General features: G+C 39.1%; 1 protein-coding gene across 1 annotated transcript in view; it reads right to left on the bottom strand.

Annotated features, from left to right (window-relative positions):
* The window catches only part of LOC126470265 (putative transcription factor capicua), a 336,823-nt gene that overhangs the window by 153,871 nt on the left and 157,938 nt on the right, over positions 1 to 25,014 (bottom strand). The window contains 1 exon segment of the mRNA XM_050098002.1: positions 9,286 to 9,378. Coding sequence (XP_049953959.1) covers positions 9,286 to 9,378 — 93 coding nt within the window.

Here is a 25,014-nt window from a genome sequence, read left to right as displayed (position 1 = left end):
AACATGGTCCATCTTTAGGCAAAGCCTTTACAAACTGTTTCAATAGGCCTAACTTTATATGTAGAGGTAGTAGGAGTATGTTTTTTGGATCTACAAGGTTCTTGCGTAGAATGTTGTTCTCATCAGGTTTTGAAGACTCCCTTACAGGCCAGTTCTTTCTGCACCAGTGTTGTTCTCTAGCCCTACTGTCCCATTCACGCAAGAAACATGGAAATTTGGTTAAGCCACCTTGCTGACAAAGTAGCACGCATGTTACTTTTAGATCACCACATATCATCCAACCATAAGCAGAATAACCTATTTTATTTAGCACTATTTCTAGGTTTTCATAGCATTCCTTCATATGTACAGAATGTCCAATAGGTATAGATGGATACATGTTACCATTGTGTAATAAATAGCCTTTAAACTAGCCTCCAGTCTTCATTCATCAGACCAGAAATGTCTGGGCAGTACATTAAATCACATTCTCGTTGAAAAAACTTGGAAAATTGCTGCTCTCTTTTTGTGTACATGTATATGCTGGTTCCAACAGCCAATAAGTTCTTTTCTTTTAATCTACAGCCAAACAATTCAGCTTTTTCTTTCGTTAAGCCCAGATCCCTAACCAAATCGTTAAGTTCGGTCTGAGTAAACAATTTGGGCTCTAGACTTTCTGTATTACAATGGAATTCATCATCAACTGGTTCATCTAAATCACATTGTACATCAGAAAATCTTTCTGTTGGTATAGAATTTAAATCTTCTGGTGGTTCAGGAGTCAGCAAATCTACACCATGCCCTACTGGTTGGATGGTGGATGGAAGGTTAGGGTAGCTTATTACCTTCTTGTTTTTCGAATTATGACCATTAATATCAACACTGCAAAAGTAGCACTCATCAGAATGATTTCTTGGCTCACTTCATATCATAGGAACAGCAAATCTAAGGTTTTTTTTCTCCTTTTTGGACCATTTTCTAAGATCTTCAACACACACATAACATGCCTCATGTGGCACCCAAGATTTACCTTGATCATCAAGTTTAGATCCAAAGTATGGTTGATAAACCTTTTTCACAAAGTCTGTAATGTTTCTTTGGTGTTTTTTAATCACAAATTCACCACAAATATAACAAAACAGTAAGCATAGTTTTTACAACCATGATTAGACACTGTACTGAGCTCATGTACAGGAAATGGAAAAGTGAGGTTAGGTTGACAGTAAACAAAATACCATCTGTTAACACAAAAATAGAATTGACCTTTTTTTGCCAGCAAATGTTTTTCAGCAGTGCTACCAACTCCATTTACATTCATTACACCCCCTTTTTAAATTATTTTAACTATATAAAAGCTGTTAAATTCTTTAAAAATCGCTTAATTTAATAAATTTAACTGTAAAATGTGAAAAAATGGTGCGTGATACAGTTTTTTAAGTATCATATTTGGATTTCCCACCCTAAAAACAGAAGAATACGGTATTTTCAGCAAAAAAGTTTTTCCTTCGTTGCCCTGTGTTATTTACATTCCAGCATACCACTCCTTTACCATAAATATATAAATCTACTCATACCAATTTTGTTATCTTGTCTGAAGAAATGTGAAAAAGTGTAGGGAGTGGGAGGAGTAACAAGAGGGTTCTCTCTCTCTCTCTCTCTCTCTCTCTCTCTCTCTCTCTCTCTCTCTCTCTGTGTGTGTGTGTGTGTGTGTGTGTGTGTGTGTGTGTGTGTGTGTGTGTGTGTGTGTGTGCGTGCGTGCGTGCGTGCGTGCATGCATGCATGAAGAAGGCAGAAAATTGCATGCAAACTAATATGCTCAAATGTGTCTTACCCAAAGAAACAGTCCAAATGTGGTTTCTCCTGCCCAAAAACAGAAGAAACCATATTTGGGCACCAATGAAACCCTGTAGATGGCTGTGTATGTAGGACTACGTATTATTCCTTCAGAAACATGGAAAAGGTTACAGTTACACTGTGACTATACAAAGAAGTAACTGTCGGTTTGTAATTTGTGCATAGTATACAGCAGCTGCTAAACCCAGCATGGACAAAATAGTCCTGGAAAGCCTGTAGTCAGTTATATGGGAGGTTACAACTCTACTGACATTATTTTGAGATGAGAGGGAAAGATTAGGATTACTTTCTCAACACTTTCACAGTTACCCGCATAGAGAGTGTACAATTCATCAGTTGAGAGGAAACATTGATTTTCAGCATGAGTAACTGTAAAATATATACACAAGAAAAACTAAACAAAGAGACAATGCTTTTTGCTGACTGACATTAGAGGCATATGCAGTTACTCCAGCACTGACTTGTTTCATAAAACAGAAAAACATTATTTTAATCATGGAGTTATGACCAATCAAGAGATACTTATTATTTCACACAGCTATGAAAAAACAATTAACTTATTTTAAAAAATCTTGGACAATGAATGTTGTGCATATCCAAAACATACTTCTAGTGGCAAAAATAAAATATTGTAAAAATGGATGGTTCATAACATATGAACGGAATAAAATCTTACAGACACTGATGTAAAAATTTCTCAGACTTAAAATACTTTTTAGAGTACCTAAATACCTGTGTTCCTGCTAAATTAACTTTGACTTACATTTGCCAAACACACATCAATAATGCAGAATTAAGCAAATTAAAGCAACGAAATGATAGAAGACAATAACTGAACTCAACAGCAAGCTGATAATGTAAGGCGAAAACCCCTTCCACCACACCAAAAATCAAAATTAAATTAGGGACAATGTATGAAAATATCAGAAGCAGAGATAAACATAAGTATCTAGGAGAAATAATCCAGTGTAACTGAGAGGGAAAAAACATTAATTTTACAACAAATAAAAGAAAATGAAGAACTCAGCAGAAAGGAAAGAAATGTGAGAAATATATTGGGAATTAAAACAACATTAGAAATGTTTAAATTAAGCAGAAAACAAAAATATACAATCACGTAGAAAAAATTACTGACAAAATCACGAAAACAAGACTAATGCCATGGCAACCTCTTTCGCTAACAATGATGGCCACAGTTGTCATATGCTTTGCACATTGATCTTTGTATAGATGCACAAATCTCTACTAATATGCTTCCTCAGTATTAAACCACACTGGGTATTTTCCATCCTTAACTGATTTACTTAGCACATACTTCTCCATCATGTATACAATCAGTTCAAACTTTGTGCATAATTCCTCCATGTCTACCATATTGGAACTAAATGATGTCCATTCACAGTATAACAAGGAGACCATGTGGCAACAGGATTTTTTTTTTTTTTTTTTTAATATTTCTGGTACATGAAGTTCAGGACAAACATCAACCATCACAAGCAGTTCAATGCAACTCTCAAAATTCCTTTAGAAAATTGACTTTGAAGTTTCTGACCATCATCAATATGCTAAAGCAAGGACGATTTTTCTTGACGGGCTGTGTGGTAGAATGCTCACCTAACATGGGTGTGGCATGGGTTCAGTTCCCAACACTGGCAAAATTTTAAACAGAGGTGTATGTTTCATGAACATTTCCCTTAAGTATAAAATAAATAAGGATGAAAAAGAATTTAATTTGTAATTTTTTTTAAAATTTAAACAACCTTTTATAAAACATCATCATTAATTAAGAATTTATATTTGCAATGAAAATACGTAATCAGAAATAAGATGATGTGCATTTCTCATAAAAAATAGCAATTAGATATCTGTTTTAAAAATTTCCATCAGACAGAAATCAAATGTAGAACCTCCACTTGGCAGGAAAGCATTCTACCAAAATGCACCATGGCCTGTTGAGAAAAATCAACCTCGCTTTTTAGCATACTTATGATGGTCAGAAAGCTCTGAAGACAATTTTCTCGAGAATTTTTGAAAGTTGCATCAAACTATTTTTGGAGACTATGGAGACTAATATCTGAGTTCTGAACTTCACCTATCATACAAAAAAAAAAATCAGACTGTCGTGTGGTCCCCTTGTAAGTAGGATGCCAAAAACTACTTATCTGCTCTTTCCAGTACAAACCATTGTCACTACAATGACATTAAATTCACTAATGCCTGTTTCTGTAGTGACCCTATTAATAAGGTCAAGCCTGTTTGTAGCTATAAGATCTAAATTTCCCATTGCATTTAGGTTGTTGAACTAGCTGCTCAAGACAGTTCTTGAAAAGTGCCTCCAGAACTACTTTGCCTGATTGTCTGTCCATACCACCTGTAGTGTACCCATAGATGTTCCAATGTATACTAAGTAGGTTAAATTCTCCTCCGACTAATATTGCACGATTGGTATTTCCACACTACTGATATTAGATTTTATTTGGATGATTCTACTATTTTTACGGCCAGTAAAAACCTCCGATTACTGACTTGAGTTCACTTAGGATGGTTACTGGTCTCCGGACAAATTCAGTCAGACTCAATTCCAACCTTCAAGGACATATTACTTTTGTCGATAGCAATGAACACTCTTCCTCCTATGGTGTCTAAACTGTCTTATCAACATATATTCCATGCCTCATTTAATTTGTCAGAGCTTCCTACTTTGGGATTCATCCAGCTGTTGGTTCCAAGTCCAATTTGAGTGCAACCAAAGAATAAGGCCTGTGAGAGTCACAATAAAACTTATACAGTATTTTGAAAAACTAACAGGCAAACACAACTGGCTTAGGAAAGTGAATCTAAACCTTGAACAGACAGACATAAACAAGCAAAAAATTAAAGACAAACAAAAATATTGAAACAAAATTAAGAAGTAGCATCTACATTCATTCAGTGAGCTAAGTAGTTATGAAATCTCTATCAGTCCCTGCAACAGGGCCAAAGGTCATTGCAGAATGCCATGAAGCACTTGGAAGACTAGGGGAAAGCAACAGGGTAAACCTGCTGTGAGTCCCTGCTGACAGACTGGCCAGGACAGGCTTGATGACTCCATTTACTCAACCGGAACCCGGCCTAACAGTCACTAAGGAGAAGGTAAGACCAAAACTACGAAACTGGATCAGGAGGAATCATCTAGAATATTGGACTATGGTACAAAACAAAAACATGGCAAGCAAATGATGCCAAAGCTATGTTTCAAGAGAAGTTCTGTAATCCTCAACTTTAATAGGAAACAGAGCAAAATCATGGTAAGACTCATCAGTGGCCATAGGAACTTTAAGATGCACATACAGATAAGTATAAAGCAATAAGCCATTAAGTGTAGACTATGTGGTGAGGAGGATGAAATTATTACACATCTAATCTCCCAATTCTAAACTCTGAAGGGCAAACCATGCAGAATATTTGGGTCAGTCAAGCCTGAAGAAATCATGTCTAATAAGGAACTAGTAAAAGGTCTCCTACTACTAATTAAGGGTACCAGTTGGCTTTACTAGAATCACAGGGAGTGAAACCACACAAAACTCTGTTTTGGTGCAGGCAACATTGGGCTAAGACTAATGTTGTTTTTATCTCCCTGCATAAATCAAACCAAATCAAGAGGTGTGCAACATTCAATGAAAAAAACAGTCTAAAAAAGACTGGGAAGAAAATTGATAGAAGAGGAGAAGGAAGAAAAACATGAACATTTGATGGATTATTGGACAAAGTATAACACTAACTTTGTGACTTAAATGTGGTCCCAACTTGTAATGAAAGAAGAAGAAAATACGTTGACCAGCAACTACATGTTCTACTGTGGACAACAACAGATTGCAATGTCCCCAGATGGATCGTGAGCTACAGGAAATGAACATAAAGGATTTAAACATAAAGTAACTGACAAAGGCTGTTCAAAGCTTTTTGTGATTAATAGAGTTCAGTCATGATTCAACAGTGCAGGCAACTTTTCTCCATGCTTTCAATGCCCAACAGCAATATTCTTCATCCATGTTGCTGCCAGTGTCCTGAGACGTGTGGTGAACAGCGCACAACCTCTGAGTTGAAGTGCCCAATTGATACAGCTATGATCTAGCTGTAACCATAAATGCTGATATCACATGTATTTTCCATTCTGCACTCGAATGTCACACCAATGGATAATAACAGCTGTTGACATGTTAGCCATATGACATCCTGAACTACACTTATGACCCAAACAACTGATCACTGCGAGACTGACTGCCACGTGGTGGTGTTGTAGGCACATGACGCAAGGGAAGTATACACTATGTGATCAAAAGTATACGGACACCACCAAAAACATGTGTTTTTCACATTAAGTGCATTATGCTGCCACCTACTGCCAGGTACTCCATATCAGTGACCTCAGTAGTCATTAGACATCGTGTGAGAGCAGAATGGGGTGCTCCATGGAACTCATGGACTTCGAATGTGGGCAGGTGATTGGGTGTCACTTGTGTCATACATCTGTATGCGAGATTTCCACACTCCTAAACATCCCTAGGTCCACTGTTTCCGATGTGATAGTGAAGTGGAAATGTAAAGGGACACGTATAGCACAAAAGTATACAGGCCAATCAGGTCTGTTGATTGGCAGAGACCGCTGACGGTTGAAGAGAGTCGTAACGTGTAACAGGCACACATCTATCCAGACCATCATAGAGGAATTCCAAACTGCATCAGGATCCACTGAAAGTATACTATGACAGTTAGGTGGGAGGTGAGAAAACTTTGAACGGCTGCTCATAAGCCACACATCACGCCGGTAAATGCCAAATGACGTCTCGCTTTGTGCAATGAGCATAAACACTGGACGATTGAACAGTGGGAAAATGTTGTGTGGAGTGACAAATCACAGTACACATTGTGGCGATCTGATGGCAGGGTATGGGTACGGTGAATGCCCGGCGAATGTCATCTGCCAACATGTGTAGTGCCAACAGTAAAATTCGGAGGGGGTGGGGTTATGGTATGGTTGTGTTTTTCATGTCAGGGGCTTGCACCCCTCGTTGTTTTGCGTGGCTCTATCAGAGCACTGGCCTACATTGATTTTTTAAGCACCTTCTTGCTTCCAACTGTTGAAGAGCAATTCGGGGATGGCAACTGCATCTTTCAACACGATCACGCGCCTGTTCATAATACACGGCCTGTGGCAGAGTGGTTACATGACAATAACATCCCTGTAATGGACTGGCCTGCACAGAGTCCTGTCCTGAATCCTATAGAACACCTTTGGGATGTTTTGGAATGCTAACTTCGTACCATTCTGGAGACATGGCCATGAAACATCAGCTAATCAGTAACAAGTATGTGAAGCTTTACAGTTAAACTAACTTGCTCGAATTAGTTCCTGTCATATTATAAAGAGCAGTAACTGATATAAGAAAATTATTTGAACTAATTTAAATGCACATTCTAAGTTAGACAAATGTTAAATACCTATCCATGACTGGTTACATTAGATATAATTTTTTCTGTGACGTTTACTGATTAAAGCTTGGTTGTTAAATTAATTTCACAAGTAGTAGTGTAAGGTAAAGACATCATCAACCTGAACATTGGTTTGTACACCACAGCGCTTTCCTAGACATAGTCCTCTTGGCGGTAGAACGGTGTTGCCTCCTCTGACCTCTGAACAGACTTACCTGAACAATTATAGTGGTACCTAAAGCTAACATGAGCTTCAAACCAAGGTGCAACTCAGCATTTCTCACATTGCAACTCAGCAATTCTAACATTAGTGAACACTGCCAAAGGTGTATGAAGTGGCAAGAGATACGTGACTGCAATGTCATTAATTTATTAGATAATATATCACACTAGAAGAACAGCACTGCAGTAAGTTAGTCAACTTCCTTTTCTGCTAATGTACATAGAGGATCAATGAACTTTTTTCCCATCAAACAGATCAGAAATTGAATGAAAACACAGACAAAAGTCGTCTTTCCTCAATGTATACTTTTATTACTGTTATAACTTAGATACGAGAGAGAGAGAGAGAGAGAGAGAGAGAGAGAGAGAGAGAGATTGAAACAACCTCTGCAAAATGAATGCTGGAGATGGACGTTGCAGCCTCAAACATTATTGATCCCAGGCCAGCTCTTCACAGGCATAAATTTCCAAGCACTCACTAATGACTGCCATTTACGGTCATAGTTCAACAACAGTGCAGTTCTCCATTCTATGGTTATTTGACACATTTTGTTAGATCTGGTGCCCCCTACACTGATCTGCCGTTACCCTCAGTTTTTTCTGTGCTCTGTAGATATAGAGGGGATGCAGGGGATGGGGGTGTGAGGGTGAGAGAGATGGACATGGAGAGGGGGGCGAGGCATGGAGAGAGGGGGGCGAGGCATGGAGAGAGGGGGGCGAGGCAAGGAGAGAGGGGGGGAGACACGGAGAGGGGGGGGAGACACGGAGAGGGGGGGTGACACGGAGAGGGGGGTGACACGGAGAGGGGGGGTGACACGGAGAGGGGGGTGACACGGAGAGGGGGGGTGACACGGAGAGGGGGGGTGACACGGAGAGGGGGGTGACACGGAGAGGGGGGAGACACGGAGAGGGGGGAGACACGGAGAGGGGGGAGACACGGAGAGGGGGGAGACACGGAGAGGGGGGAGAGATGGAGAGGGAGAGGGGGGAGAGATGGAGAGGGGGTGATGGAGAGGGGGTGATGGAGAGGGGGTGATGGAGAGGGGGTGGAGAGGGAGAGGGGGTGGAGTGGGAGAGGGGGTGGAGAGGGAGAGGGGGTGGAGTGGGAGAGGGGGTGGAGTGGGAGAGGGGGTGGAGTGGGAGAGGGGGTGGAGTGGGAGAGGGGGTGGAGAGGGGGTATAGAGGGAGAGGGGGTAGAGAGAGAGAGAGAGAGAGAGAGAGGGGGGGTGGAGAGGGAGAGGGGGTAGAGAGGGAGAGGGGGTGGAGAGGGAGAAGGGGAGAGGGAGGGTGAGTGAGTGAGGGAGAAGGGGGAAAGGGAGAGGGGGAGGGGGAGAGTAATATTTTACTGCCTCAGCCTTTAACAATACCCACTAATCTCTGGCTGTAATGTGCACTGATTTGCATAAAATCTGGAACTTTTTCATTAATGAAAAACAACAAATATTTGTTAATATGCATAAAGTGCTACTTGATGTGTTTAGATGGGGTCAGAGGTCAACAAACAAACAAGTTTCTAACATACAGATGTTGTTATAGACTGGAAATCATAAAACTAAATGGAACCAAAACAGTCAGCAATGTTGTTTGGAATAGTGTTACTCACTATCAATACCAATACAAATGTTGCACAATGTCTACTACTAAAATGTGAATATACAGTCGCAAAATTTGCCCCTTTTTAGAAATTCTCACTTGTTTTTCCAGTCTGACTAAACACAACAATAAATAGTATCTTTATACTAGTATTAGAAATTTTACCATTTGGTCATCATCAGAGAAATCCTCATCTGGATGTCTTTCATTTCTGCCATTTTCGTCCTCCCCTTTGTGATTTGGTTTTGAATCAGTGTGCTAAAACAAAACAAAACAATTATTATTATAAATCTCATTTTCATAAATTCAATTAAATTTGTATACTGTAATGACAGGTAATAAGTATGAAATATCATTTAACTTAGTTTATATTTATTGTTAATTTTTTACTCATTGTGCCTTTTTGTTAAGGAATTTGATCTCCATTAACACATTTTTGACTGGTAGATGTGTGTCATATGATAGGTAATAAGTATGTGTCTTCTCCATCCCCTCTCCGTTACAATTGTCATGTCTTCCTAAGACAATGAAGTCTACATTTACAGAGCGGGAGTGCACGACTGCATTGAATCAAGTCTCTAACAGAATTACTACATGAAGGTATATATCTTAAAATATATGGTAGAACTCATGAAGACCTACATCTATGTCTACATCTACACAGATACTCCACATGCCACCATACATCAGAGGGTTCGCTGTAACTCTACTAGTCATTTCCTTTCATGTTCCACTCGCAAACAGAGCAAGGGAAAAATGACTGTCTACATGCCTCCGTATGTGCCCTCATTTTTGTGTCTTATCTTCGTGCTCCTTAAACACAGTGTATGTCGACAGCAGTAGAATCGTTCAGCAGTCTGCTTCAAATGCCAGTTATCTAAATTTTCTCAATAGGGTTTCTCGAAAAGAACATCACCTTCTCTTCAGGGATTCCCATTTGAGTTCCTGAAGCATGTCCGTGTTGTTCGAACCTATTGATAACAAATCTAGCAGCCCACCTCTGCATTGCTTCGGTATCTTTCTTCAATCTGACCTGCTACAGATCCCAAACACTCAAGCAGTACTCAAGAATAGGTCGCACCAGCATCCTATATGTGGTCTCCTTTACAGGTGAACCACTCTTTCCCAAAATTCTCCCAATAAACCGAAGTCGACCATTCAGCTTCCCGACCACAGTGCCAAAATGCTCTTTCCACCTCATATCGCTTTGCAATGTTACGCCCAGATATTTAAATGACTTGACATCAAGCAGGACACTAGTAATACTATATCTGAACATTACAAGTTTGATCTTCCTACTGATCTACATTAACTTACGTTTTTCCACATTTAGGAATAACCGCCATTCATCACACAACTAGAAATTTTCTCTATGCCGTCTTGTATCTACCTCCCGCCACTCAACTTCGACATCTTACCATACACCATGACATAATCAGCAAACAACCACAGACTGCTGCTCACCCTGTCTGCCAAATTATTTATGCATATAGAGAACAACAGTGGTCCTATCACACTTCTCTGGAGCACTCCTGACAATACCCTTGCGTCTGATGAACACTTGCCATTGAAGACAACATACTGGGTTCTATTATTTAAGAAGTCTTTCAGCCACTCACATATCTGTGAACTTATTCCACATGCATGTTCCTTCATTAACAACCTGCAACGGGGGACTATGTCAAATGCTTTCCAGGAATCTAAAAACATGGAATACGCCTCTTGCCCTTTATCCATAGTTCTCAGTATATCATGTGAGAAAAGGGCAAGCCTAGTTTTGCATGAACAATGCTTTCTAAATCAATGCTGATTCACAGACATAAGTTTCTCAGTCTCGAGGTAATTTATTATATTCAAACTGAGAATACGTCCAAAGATTCTGCAGCAAACAGAAGTTAGGGATATTTGTCTGGAATTTTGCAGGTTTGTTCTTTTACACTTCTTATATACTGGAGTCATCTATGCCTTTTAACAGTCGTTTGGGACTTTGTGCTGGGTGAGAAATTCACGATAAATGAAAGCTAGGTACGTGGTCAATGCCATAAGGTACTCTATGTAAAATTGAACTAGGATTCCACCCGGACCTGGTGATTTATTTAGTTTCAAATCTTTCAATTGTTCCTCTACACCATGGATGCTCATTACTATGTCATCCATACAGAAGTCTTTTCAATGGTAAAATGACGGTATGTTTGTACAATTCCCCTGTGTGAATGATTCCTTGAACGTGAAATTTAAAACTATGGCTTTGATTTTGCTATCTGCAACTGTCACACCAGACTGGGCAACATGGGACTGAAAGGCTGAAAGGAAACCTTAGGCCCGCTTAGTGATTTTACGTAAGACCAGAACTTCCCCAGGTTCTCTGCTAGATCTTTTGCTAAGGTGTGACTGTGGTAGTAGTTTTATGCTTCAAGTGTAGATCTTTTTCACAGATGCCTAAATCTCTACTAACCTTCACTTGTTGTTCTTTGTGTGTTCCTTTTGAATCGTGAGTGCAACAGACTCTGCTTCCTCACCATCCTCTGAATTTCGTTATTAAACCATGATGGGTCTTTTCCATCCTTTATCCACTTACTAGGCACATAACTCTTCAGACCGTAATTTACTATGTGCTTAAACTTTGCCTCTAATTACTCTACATCCACCTTACTGCAAAGTGATTGCAAGTGCCAGTTTATAGTAAAGTTCTGAAATGGGCACAATACTCAGCAGCAGAGTAAACCAAAGAGATGATGCTGGTTCTGAAGTGTTGGCATCAGGTCTCCAAGACGTATTCGCTAATTTATAGGTTATGGTTGTTCTGTTTTTAACTTTAGCTGAGAAATTTTCCAGAAGTTGTTTGTAGGACAAAGTTTGATCAAGCATTACTCCTAGATATTTAGGGAACAACTTCTGTCTTAAGATGGTTCCTTCAGAGTATATTCTCAGTTGAAATTGGGCTTATCTGTTATTTAGATGGAAGACTGAAACCCCTGTTTTATTTGGATTTGGCTTAAGTCCCCACTATCTAAAAAAAAATCATTTATTATTTGGAGGTTTTGAGTGAGTGTGTCCTCTGTTCGGACCCATGTTGTGCATTGTATGGCTACTGCAATATCATCTGTGATAGTGGATGGTACAGCCAACATGTAGATGTTGGACAAAAGTGGGGCCAGAATGGAGCCCTAACATAGGCCATTCTGCAGGCTTCGGAATTTGCTTTTCCTTCTGTTTAACATTACCTGAAAGGATCTGCCATTAGGATTTTCTGTAAGCAGGAGAAAAGCTTTGCAGGGACTATGTTGTAGAGTTTTACCAATAAGCCCTCCTTCCACACTGTGTTGTAGGCACAGGTGAGGACAGCACTTGATCACAGCAATTTCTCCTTAGCATATAGTCAGCCTGTTTGATGGTTACACACTTTTCAATGATAGGGAGGAATCTCGTGTACATTATTCCTTCCAATACCTTGTAGCATATGCTCAGGAGAGCAACTGATCTGTAGCTTTCAGGGAGTGCAGGACCCTTTCCTAGTTTGAAAATAGATATAACTTCACTATTTTTTAAAAAGGGATGGAAGTTTTTGTGTTACTGTTATGTCACTGTAGAAATTAACAAGCCACTGGCGAGTTTGCTTTCTGTACCAGTTGCTTTCCGACATTTCATCTGTTTCAGAACATTATCCAGTTCTTTGGCTTGGATACAGCTTGTAACTGGTTGTGCCTGTCAGTGACTTCATTGTATTTCATTGAGTTAGAAGGTGACATGCCTTTTGTGCTTCTTATTAATCATCAGCTTTGAGAGCTGTTTTATTCATTGCCTAAAGCTTCAGACTTGGGAGTGTAGCCCTGCTCTGTCCCAGGTGTACATCCTGAATCTAATTTTATCAGTAAGCTCCAAGCTATTCAGCCACTGTGCATGAAATTCAAATTCTCAAGTGCTTTCGTCCATCTGGATTGTCTGTTGATGCTTAGTATCTCCAAGAGTTGTTCTTTCATACTGACCATACAGCACCTCAATCCAGCAAGGTGTGCAAGATTTTCTAACACAATGGGATATAAGGTTTTTTTTTCTATGCTAATAACTAGTGCAGTGACCTGGAATAGTTTTAGACTTTTGGTTCTATATGCTGATATTATCTTCTAATTGTGGGAGGGGCGAGAAGGGGCGGGGGAGGGGGGGCGGGGGGTTATAGCTGAAACCAGGGCAGGTAAGAAGAGAGATGTTGTGACTACAGTCATCTGGTTCTGCAGCAGTTGTGAAGGAAAGGGGAGGAAAGCGGCAGTATGAAAACTAATCTTGCTAAAAAGAACAAATTTAATCTGCACACAACAGCAGTATAAGCTGGATAAAATAAATGGTAACAGAGGGTACCATTAATGTTAGTAACAATAATGAAAGTAACACAAGCGAAAATATAATAAGTTCCTAAGCAATAAATGGAAGTTAATTTAAATTAGCATAGTAATCAATATTGTAATTTAAACCAATAAATATCTTCTTCTTTTTCTTGTGCTTTGAAAGGGTGCAAAAGCTTTCTAAATGTTTGTGAATTGTGTAGCTGAGGTGTGATTTGGGTACTAGCCCTGTATTCACCTGGTCAGGTGTGGGAAACTGTCTAAAAACTACATCCACAATGGACAGCACACAAGCTTTCATCGTTAATCCATCGGGCAGATTTGATCCAGGGTTGGCGCAACTGCCTGACTCACAGAAGCATTGCCCTCACACGTGGTAATCTCTGGGCAGGTAGTTAACCAGTGAGTAAGTTAGTAAATTATAGCAAACTATGCTCTAGAGTAACAATATAGACACAAAGAATGAGTTAGTAGCTGTACAAGTTGACAAGTTCTTAGTTATCAAGTTCATTTGTTTCACTAATGGATATTTTTCAGCATCTATCCTCGCCATTATCCTGCCATTACTTGTCAACAAATTTGTAGCCCAAATCTGGAGATGCCACTGTTAAAAATATTTTATCATTCGGAAGTGATGTCCTTGGGTACTGTCAGACCTGACATCATGAGTTTCTTCTTGGCTTTGAAGATTTCATATCTTTTCCTATATGATACAAAAATCACAATTATAAATCAATATTGTGTAGTTCCTGGAGTCCTACACACAATTCTATGATTTCTGATTACAGAATACAATGTATGTATTTCTCATTTTAAGTTCTTACTATTTAAAGTTCTTACTATTTAAAAAGGTATCTTAATAGTAAATATTTTATTTTTCCATCTCATGCACTTTTCAATGCTGCATGGTAATATGTCAACCACATCACCTTCACCTACAAGAACTTCAAGCAATGCATAGTATCATTTTACCAAACTTGATATGAAACCAAAATGCTGTTACTGGCAGCAAATAATTTCCTTTTTTTTATGGCTCCTCATCAGACTTGATGAGACCTTTTAAGTTGAAGCATTCAACTTTATCTCTGGAGCAATGGATGGCAAGAACCTCCCCAAGACTGCCATCAAATGACGATTTTTCTGCAGAAACTTGATTTCTCATTAATCATCCTCACTGTTGTTGGTTTCCACCACTCAGATGTAGTTCTCCTTGGAGGAAGTCGAAGTGAGTCTTAATCTCCATCCAGCCTGTTACAGTCATCTGATTAAGGACAAAGTCCTGATTTATTCCCTTCTGCTATGTCCTCATCCTCAGTTGCTTTTTGTTACCATTAACAGCAACCCATTAATTAACATTTTAATGTTATAAATCTGATTACATTAAATAAAGTATGACATTAAACATAAAACTCTAACAAATCATTTGCAGAGAACACTGCCCTTTCTATATAGCTGAAGGCACATGCAATGGCATATATCCCCCCCCTCCCCCCCCCCCCCCCCCCCAAAGAAAAAAATCACAGCCAGAGGGTGTATCGTAATTAATGACATAAGGAGCAAAAAAGTGTATAAGAGCTATAAGCACTACTTCATTTTCGATACTGTGAAACAAATCTGTTCTACTGCAAGCTGTTTTTGGTTTCCACATTTTGAGAGGTGGTAGTAGGACCAAAAAAAGAAAAAAAAATGACCAGTAAACATGGGCTCTAAAGTGCACACCTTAAGAGCTATGAGCACTTGTTCATCTCCCCTACGGTGAAATACAGCTCTTCTACCGAAAGAAGTGCTCATAGAACTTCAAGTACACATTTTAGAGCCCATGTTTACAAAACATTTTTGCTTCTAATGCCATGTAATTTCACCTGTAAATGTTTATGTTATTTATTATGATACACCCTGTACATATGAAAGAAATATGTAAGAACCGAAAACAACACATTGCCATGCCCAATTCAGTGTAGGTATCACACTAGCATTCAAAACAGCTTCCAGTCATCTTGGAATGGAGAAATACAAGTCCTGTATGGTTTTTGCTGGAATTTTATATTATTCTTCCTGCAAAATAGTGACAAGTTCAGGTAATGATGACGGAGGTGCATACCGATCATGCACACTTCTCTCAAAAGTAGACCACAAAGGCTCAACAATACTGAGATATGGTGATCGTGGTGCCATGGAAGGTGTGACACTTCACCCCCTCACTCACAAAACCAGTCCTGGATGACGCGGGTTGTGTGAAAAGTGGTCCTATTATCTTGGGACACAGCATCATCACTGGGGAACAAACATTATACAATGGTCTGGACCTGATCATGCAAGATGGTCACATAATCCTTGGCAGTAATCCAACCTTGCAGAGTAACTGTGGGGTCCATGGAATACCACAATATGGCTGTTCAAATCATCACTGAACTCCCACCATGTTCCACTCTTGGGACGTAAAGTCAGCCTAAAGTTAAAAACAGTATTAAACAAGGCTCAGCTAATCAAATGACTTTCATCCATTGTTCCACAGTGCAGATTTTATGGTTTCTGCACCACGTTTTCCTGTTACAGGCATTTGCACTCACTGATGAGCAGTTTTGAAATTCCAGCTTGCTGCTTATGGAAGTCCATTTGTGTTGTTTTGGTGCAGACAGAATTCACAAGTGCAACATCCAGTTGTGTTCTGCAGTGACTTTTGCAGCTATCATCCTCTTATTTTTCATCACAACCCTGTTAAATGAGCATCAGTTATCAGCACTCAACACACACTTTCATCTGCATTGTGATTTAGCAGATGATGGTTTTTCACTTTCCTTATGAACACACTTCACTCTTCATTTATGTCCGAGCATGCATTTCTCACTGTGTTCCCATATTTTGTCCAAACCCATATAATTTACCAAGTTTATCAAATGTTATTAAACTCTCTAATGCACAGCCTGTATCAGGAGCTATCTGATAGAGTTAAAAATTATACCGCTGGATAGGGGCAGTTTGGCACACCTTTGATGGGGTGACAAACATAAATATTATTTTCACTGTACTCATAGCACATTTTATAGACAAGAAGACTCAAAGTAATACCTTTTAAAGAGCTTCCACTTCAAAGAAAGACACACTGCACAAAGAATTTTAAATCAGATAAGGGTTGCATCACAAAACATAATATCAATTTTAAAATCACTGCCATAATAATGGACAATGTTTCAAATACAAAATCAGTTGCCACACTTTTCAATCTTCCATAGATCTCATGCTTTATACATTCTTTACATCTCGTTATACAACACACTAGACACCACAGACACCTCTCACGAAGTCCACTTGACTTAACCCTTTTCTGGGCACATTTTTTGTAGCAATTCAGTGAAGATATTTTTTTTTTCCCCCCCTATCCTATTAGAAATGATATCAACTGCCTATATTTATTTTTTGATAATTTTATTTTTGTGATTTAGGACCAAAGACTATCGTGGTACATATATCATCATGGCACCTTTGTGAGGTATTAGAACAAGTGGTAAATGGATTTCCCACTTCCCTTTTGTGTGCTGTTATTTATTGCCATTACACATAAAAAAAGTAATGAACAGTGTTTTCTATTTTTATTTTATGTTTTCTTTTACTTTATTTAAAAAAAATATATTTGTCACCAATATTAAAGTTTACTCACCACAATGTAGAACTATCCTTGAAACTTTATCACACAATAAAGGTATGAGCCGATACTGGTCGCAATAATGTATATTGCAAAAGCAAAGCAACGTGTTCCAACAACAGTAGTGATCCCACGATAAACAGGAACTGATTGTTATAGCAGTTTTCATACACCTGATGCAGTGTTCTACCAAAAGATGTCAGGCATTGTCAGAGGTGATAAAACATATTCCCAAAAGCTTTGGAATAGCCCTAAGTTGGTGGTAAGTATGCTTCCCAAGGACACATATGACAGAATAATTCGTGGGAAGTATACTTCCCATGCCCCTTCCAGAAACTATGTTGGTGGTAAACATACTTCCCAACAACTATTGAAACACGGTTGTTTGGTGGGATATATAGTGTACTTCCAACAGTCCTGAAGGCCATATTTTGCAACAAACAGAAACTACAGCTGGCGCAGCTGCCACTAGATGCCAAGAGTGTACAGAAGTGGTAACACACATCCGCTTAAATGCTGTAAAGAAATATGTTTAGTGGGAAGTATATCCCCCACGGCCTGCGAAAGGGTTAAGCAACTTCTGCATTTTTTTTTTTAAAAAAAGGAGAGAAGGCAGTGGAGTTTGCTTCAAGTATTGTCAGTGGTCTGAGGTTATTTACAACGAATTGATTTTCAGGCAATTGTACAGGATCCTCTATTCAAAATGCAATCGTTTGCAGACAAAATCACATTCCAGAACTACTACACCAAAATTATAGAACACAAAAGAGAGCTGGTTGTTCAACAAGAACAAACATACATACATACATTACTGTCCAAACAGTAACAACCATAATGGTTAGAAATTCTTAAATTTGGGAGGAGTTCAATGAAAGCATCAGTCAGCACCTAGCAAGTCACTACCCAAGGTCTGTGGCGATTGCTGTACAAGGCAAATATTTATATGACGCATATTTTCCCAAAAGCAGTGATTCGTTAAGTTGGTGGGAAACTAGAAAACTATGCTATCCAATGCTCTACCAAATGGTTCTGCAAAGAGTATGCACCTTAGCAATGTCAGTGCTCTGGGAGAGTATGATTTTGAAAGTAGAACAAATACATACAAAGCAAAGAAACCAACTGACTTGAAGTAAAACTGGTCAAATTTTGTTTCTAGATTACAACCTAATTTTTTCGCTTTGTCACATATAATGTCATTTTGATCATAAACAATGACTGTAGGTGATTTAAGGATTCCAGTTATGTTGTAGTTCTCATACTGCATTCTGCTTTAAATAAAATTATCTAAACTTAACAAGAATCAGTTTTATTTTTATACTTTCCCTGGTTAATGGAAAAATTCAGAATTTTGTTACAATATTTTTAATTGTTATTGAAGACAAAAAGTGTGAGTTCTCTGAATTTTTTTTTTTACATTAAAAGGGATGCAATGAAAGCTTATTACTCCACTTGCTACATTCTTTCAAAACAGGACCAAATCAGGTAAAAATGCAGATACTGACCACATCTGAGAAGAATGCTTGTGGCAGATATGTGGCTGCGAATGGAATGGTGGTATGCACTGCTCTACAAACATTTTCACGAATGAAATTATCTGGAAATTGTAACTGTGGATTACCTGAAGCGGTTCAAGGAATGTAAATATATTAAACTGTCTGACAATTTAGTGCCCTGACATGTCCAAAATAATGTTTTACCCAGAATCCAGTCCAAATTCGAAAACAAGGTTGTCAATAAAATATAATACTTAGCATTGAAAGCACAATTACTGCGCATACCAATGTACATCCAGAACAAAACTTAACTCCTGCATGGAGAATGCTGCTTATTTGTACAAACACTGAATATTACAGAAGATGCAATCACTATAAATGTAAGAAATTTCAAGAACCTTCCAGACATGATAAATATAAATGACAAATAATTGTGGGTAGTCATGTTTGAACTGGCAACCTGCAGAACACTAGCCTGTGACACACACTGCTATACCACACTGCATCCATTACACTTTGTGACACTGCTTCCTCTTGAGGTGAAACAGTGACCCACTGTTCCAGAAGTTCTCAGTGGAGACAACTACAGCACCCTGGATCTAGAACTTCTCAATGATCCTCCCTACGGCAGTGGAGGCAAATTCTGTTCATGTCGTCACATCCTCTTCCCAATGACGAGCATTTGCAGCAGCCCTTCCTGTCGAAACTTCACAATTGTAAACCTTGTCTTCAGTTTCCTCAAATGAAAAATCCCCATCGCCATTCTTGGCCTCAGGACTGTAGTAGAGATCTCTTTGCTTTTGTCTTCTCGATGAAGGGTCATAATTCTCAACTCCATATGTGACGTATCGCAAGTGATGAAGGATATGGTACAGTCTAAAGTAGTGCTTTAGTAACTTTCTGACTGGCACACTTTCACTTTCAGCAGATGCATGAAAATCCATACTGAGTCTCCTGGGACGTATTTCACTGGCCCGTACTTGGCATTATAGCAACCTCGGTCTTTCTCCTGGGCTTTCAGAGCCTGTATGAGAACCAGCATTTCCGACTTGCAACAGTGGAACATAAAGAGTGGAGTGGTGGAAGTATGTAGTGTCTCACTTCGCTGTGTCGTATGCAAAGAACATGATGAGCAGTACTGTCTGCCAATCTATCTTTTCGAAATCAAAGTACATCAAGAGCATATCTGCCAGTGTCTTATTAAAGCATTCTGTGGGGCTATTGAGGGGGGGGGGGGGGGGGGTGGGGGGTGAGTGATAGGTGGCTGTCATCCTGCAGGTGACGTCGAAATGTGAAATTACCTCTGATACCAGTCTCGACTGGAAAACTTTTCCACAATCCGAGGTCATCACACAAGTAACTCCATGTTTCAAAATGATGTCTTCTAGAGTGCACTTAATTTCTGCAGCTTCAGCAGGTGGTACAGCTTTGGTGACAGTATAGCGGGTGAGGTAGGTATAGCAGTACTACCTATAGAATCACATTTGTCGATTTTGGGAAACTTCCCAAGAGGGCAACACAAGTTCCATGGAATGGTACTGTTGCTTGCAGCAGCTCCCAACAACCGGGAAGTAACCAGTTTTGTGACATTTTACGAGTTCCTAAATAGAAGTGAATTATATTGTTTCATCCAGGTGATTTGGCAGTCTAGTTTTTGGATTTCTGCATGTTAATTTAATATTTACTACATACAGTTCTCAAATTTTCATTTGTGACAGAATGTAAATCGATTTTGTGACATTTTAAAAGTTCTTAACCAGGAGAGAGTTATTTAGTCTCACCTGTGTACTCTGGTAGTCTAATATTTGAATCTCTGCATGTTAATTGACCATATTTACCCGATTATAAGACAAGGTTTTTTTTCCAAATTCGTCATTCAAAAAATGCAGGGTCGTCTTAAATTTGCAGAGTAAACGATTACTGCTAAGGTCAATTTCTTACACTGTTTAATAGATTAGCACAGGAGTTCTCTTACATTTACAGATGAAACTTTGGCTACTGAGCTTTTGCACAAATTTATTTTTCACAATCCCAAAGGATAAGGCATATCAAATAATAATTGTGTTTGAATACACTCAAGATTTCCCAATACATGAAAGTGCTCAATACAGTATCAGGTTTGTTTGAATAATCACACGATATTTGACATGCAGCACTACTGCAAGGGACACGCGAGAAAATATGAACTAGCCATTACAACTATCTAATGCTCCAAATAAAAATTGACGATTTTGTGAAACAAAGGAGGAAATAACATTATATTCTATCAGTTTACAAAATTCTGTTGTATTTTAAGAGGTTTGCAATAAAAGTTTTCATCAATGTATGGATACCATATACACGCACTTGTGCTGTTTTTTGAGTAAAGGTACCATCCAAAGGTAGAAATATTTTCATTTAAAAACCATTACTTAATTCTGAACCCTGGTCAATATTTTATTTAATTATGAGAAACTAATGATTTACCAAGTGGGTTGCAAACGAGAAATTCAGTCACTATACACATTTTAGAATACCGGAGAAAATTGTTACAAGCTTTCAATCAGCTTTAGAACAAGATGACATCCACATGAAATGAAAAGAGAAATTAATCCAGAATGAAATGTCTAACAAACGAAATAAATCATATTAAACTGACTGTAATTGTTGGTGTGAAAATAAATTACTGTGGAAAGAACCGCTGTGCAGACAATAACAGATGTCACTAGATTGTAGGACAAACTAAAGTTTAAGAATTGTGCCGAATAGTGACTATGATCTTTTATTCACATACTAGTTGCTGCTGTTACATGTGACCTGCATCCTAGAAGATATTGTGGTCCATATTATACTGTTGCCTAAACAAAGCACTATGGAAAGTTGGAGGTGGAACAGCGACCCAGGTAGGGACAAGGCTGCTAAGAAGGGGAAGAAAGCCAATGTGCACTCCATGTGCATAAGTGCGTGAAGGGGAGTGTTGAGCGGACAGAAATTTTCTTGTGCAGCCAACCATTAACCACAGGAATCTATACTGTGGACTTCGGATGTTTATGGGCATCAGTGACATTTAAACTGCAGTTTGCCTGCCATTTACACTCAGAATCAAATTGACTTTAGAATTGAACAAACACTCAACAATAACATACATTTTTGGAGGAAACGCTAGAAGTTAAGTGGGGTCCTGTGGCATACTTAAACATGTTTCAATGCAGCCATGTCGTCAACAGTCTCTGTGAGGTATGATGGGAACAACTGGGGAAAGGAGGGTGGGGGGTGGGGGGGGGGAGGGGGGAGGCGGTGGGGAGGGGGGGGCAGTGGGGGGGACATGTGTCAGCTGCTGGTTCTACATAGCCAATGAAAGAGCAGCAGGCAGACCATATGTTTGGAAGAACATATATTTTAACATTCTCACATCAATATAGAAATGAAATCCGCTGTGTGTTCAGGAAAACAAAAGCTGTGTTCTCGGGTTCCACAGTCTCCGTTTCCACAAGTGTTCGGCTGTTTCTTCCAAGTATGTTGTGATTTCTGAGGTTGCGGATCCGCAACCTCAGAAATCACAACATACTTGGAAGAAACAGCTGAATACTTGTGAAAACGGAGACATAAATTTCACAGCTGTTCTGTTAGAGCGATGATGATGATGATGATGATGATGATGATGATGATTATGTCTGGTTAAAAATGGAAGGTGGCGCGGACCTTGATCAAGCGTGACTTCCTTTTAACTGTACGGTATATGTTACATTGCATTTAGGAACTTTCGAGTAATTGAACAAGTGTCAATAATTACAGATTTCTGTAGTTGTATATATACGTTTGGATGTAGCTGTATTGCATTGATGTACTGGTGGATATTGTGTGGTATGACCCCTGTAGTTGATAGTATAATTGGTATAATGTCAACTTTATCCTGATGCCACATGTCCTTGACTTCCTCACCCAGTTGGATGTATTTTTCAATTTTTTCTCCTGTTTTCTTTTGTATATTTGTTGTATTGGATATGGATATTTCGATTAGTTGTGTTAATTTCTTCTTTTTATTGGTGAGTATGATGTCAGGTTTATTATGTGGTGGTGTTTTATCTGTTATAATGGTTCTGTTCCAGAATAATTTGTATTCATCGTTCTCCAGTACATTTTGTGGTGCATTTATCTGTTGTGGTATTGGGATCTTTAATAATATGCTTGCTGTAATATCTGGTGTTTATTGTTTGATCCTGTATTGCAATCATGAATCCTTCCGTCTCACTGTACATATTGCCTTTTCTTAGCCATGTGTTGGATACGTCTTGATCGATGTGTGGCTGTGTTAGATGATACGGGTGCTTGCCATGTAGTGCCTTCTTTTTCCAATTTACTTTCTTCGTATCTGTTGATGTTATGTGATCTAAAGGGTTGTAGAAGTGGTTATGAAATTGCAGTGGTGTAGCCGATGTATTTATATGAGTGATTGCTTTGTGTATTTTGCTAGTTTCTGCTCGTTCTATAAAGAATTTTCTTAAATTGTCTACCTGTCTATAATGTAGGTTTTTTATGTCAATAAATCCCCTTCCTCCTTCCTTTCTGCTTAATGTGAATCTTTCAGATGCTGAATGTACGTACGTATGTATGTATGTACGTATGTATGTATGTATTATTATTATTATTATTATTATTATTATTATTATTATTATTATTAATACTGGTGATAACACAAACAACAAGTAAAGTAATGAAAAGAGGAAGTGAAGGTAAAAAATAATGTAACAATTTCTTTTTGTTTACTTTATTTCTCCTTGTGTTATCAAACTGTAGAAAATCAATAAATGGCATAAATTTAGAATATGTGTAATGTAAACTTTTTAGACACATCCCTTACGTGAATAAAAGTCTGTAATTTTGATTAGTCAGAATATGTTAAAAATAACTCTTTATCAATAAGCCTCTTAAAAAGAGAAGTCATCTTAAATTCAAGATCATCTTATGCTCGTGTAAATACAGTAACTTACTAACACAGTTCTTGCATTTTTGTCAGTGTCTACGGTAGAGTTTCATAGCACATGTTGATAACTGTTTGTTTGTCTTTGTAGTGTAGTTTTCCATGGTCTTAAGTATCGATAGGAACTGTGATTGCAGTGTGCAAATGCGAGCTGAGTTGGTGACACTTTGCTTTCAGCTCTGGGCTGTGCTCGCTTCGGTTACACAGCCTGAGGCTGCATTGAACGGGCATCACTGTTGTGGACCAGCTGTGAGGATTCAACAGATGCCCAGTGCAACCTACAAGTCCGCTGATCTGTCCGCACCAGTGTCCAGCACAGTAACTCTTCACATTGAGGTTGACCTCTCATCCGTGGTTGATTGGGAGGTCACCTTGGGGTGCGGCAAGTGCCGAGAGACTTCGCAGGGGGTCGAAATAAGGCCTTCCCAGTTAGTCTGACAAACAAGTTACAGGTGCTGTCTGTGGCTGACATTGTCCCTCAGCCAGCTGCAGTCCCTTGTCCTGTTTAAGTAGAAACCTCTCAGCCTGCAAGATCTGGGCACTCACAGAGTGTAGAATTATTGGTAGTTGGGAGGTCCAATATTAGGCAGATTATGAGGACCCTTAGGAACATGGCTACTAAGGAGAGGAAGAAAGCCAATGTGCACTCCGTGTGCATACCGGGTGGAGTCATTTCAGATGTGGAATGGGTCCTTCCAGATGCCATGAAGAGCATAGGGTGTAGCCAACTGCAGGTGGTGGCTAATGTTGGTACCAATGATATGTGTCGCTTTGGATCAGAAGAGATTCTGTCTGGTTTCATGCGGCTATCAGGAGTGGTAAAGGCTTCCAGTCTTGCTTGTGACATGAAAGCAGGGCTCTCCATTTGCAGCACAGTCAATATGACCAATTGCAGGCCTCTGGTACAGAGCTGAGTGGAGGGCCTAAATCAGAGGCTCAGACAGTTCTGTGACCATGTAAGGCAGCATATTCCTCGACTTGCGCTATAGGGTGGTGAGTTTTCTGGTTTCACTAAATAGGTCAGGAGTCCATTACGATGCAGAAGACAGCTACACGGGTAGCATGGGCTGTTTGGCATGGAGTGGACAGTTTTTTTTTAAGTTAGAAGGTCTCCGGAAAACACAAAACGGGCTTCAGTCTCAAAGGGTGCAAATTGAACACAGGAAGAACGTAGCTCTAGGAACCATTTGCATAACAGCTGTAAATTATTGTAGCTGTGTTGGGAAAGTACCAGAGCTCCAATGCTAATAGAAAGCACTGATGCTCAAATAGTTTTAGGCACTGAAAGATGGCTGAAGCTCATAGATAAGTTCAGCCAAAATTTTTGGAAGGACCTAACAGTGTTAAGAAATGATAGACTATATACAGTCGGCAGTGGCAGGTTTGTTGCTATTAGAAGTAGTTTATCTTGTAGTGAAATGGAAGTTGATAGTTCCAGTCAGTTAGTGTGGGCAGACG

The sequence above is a fragment of the Schistocerca serialis genome, chromosome 3 (assembly GCF_023864345.2).
Source record: "Schistocerca serialis cubense isolate TAMUIC-IGC-003099 chromosome 3, iqSchSeri2.2, whole genome shotgun sequence".
Classification (NCBI taxonomy): domain Eukaryota; kingdom Metazoa; phylum Arthropoda; class Insecta; order Orthoptera; family Acrididae; genus Schistocerca; species Schistocerca serialis.
Note: the sequence above shows the minus strand (reverse complement) of the source record. Positions and strands in the feature narration are given on the sequence as shown.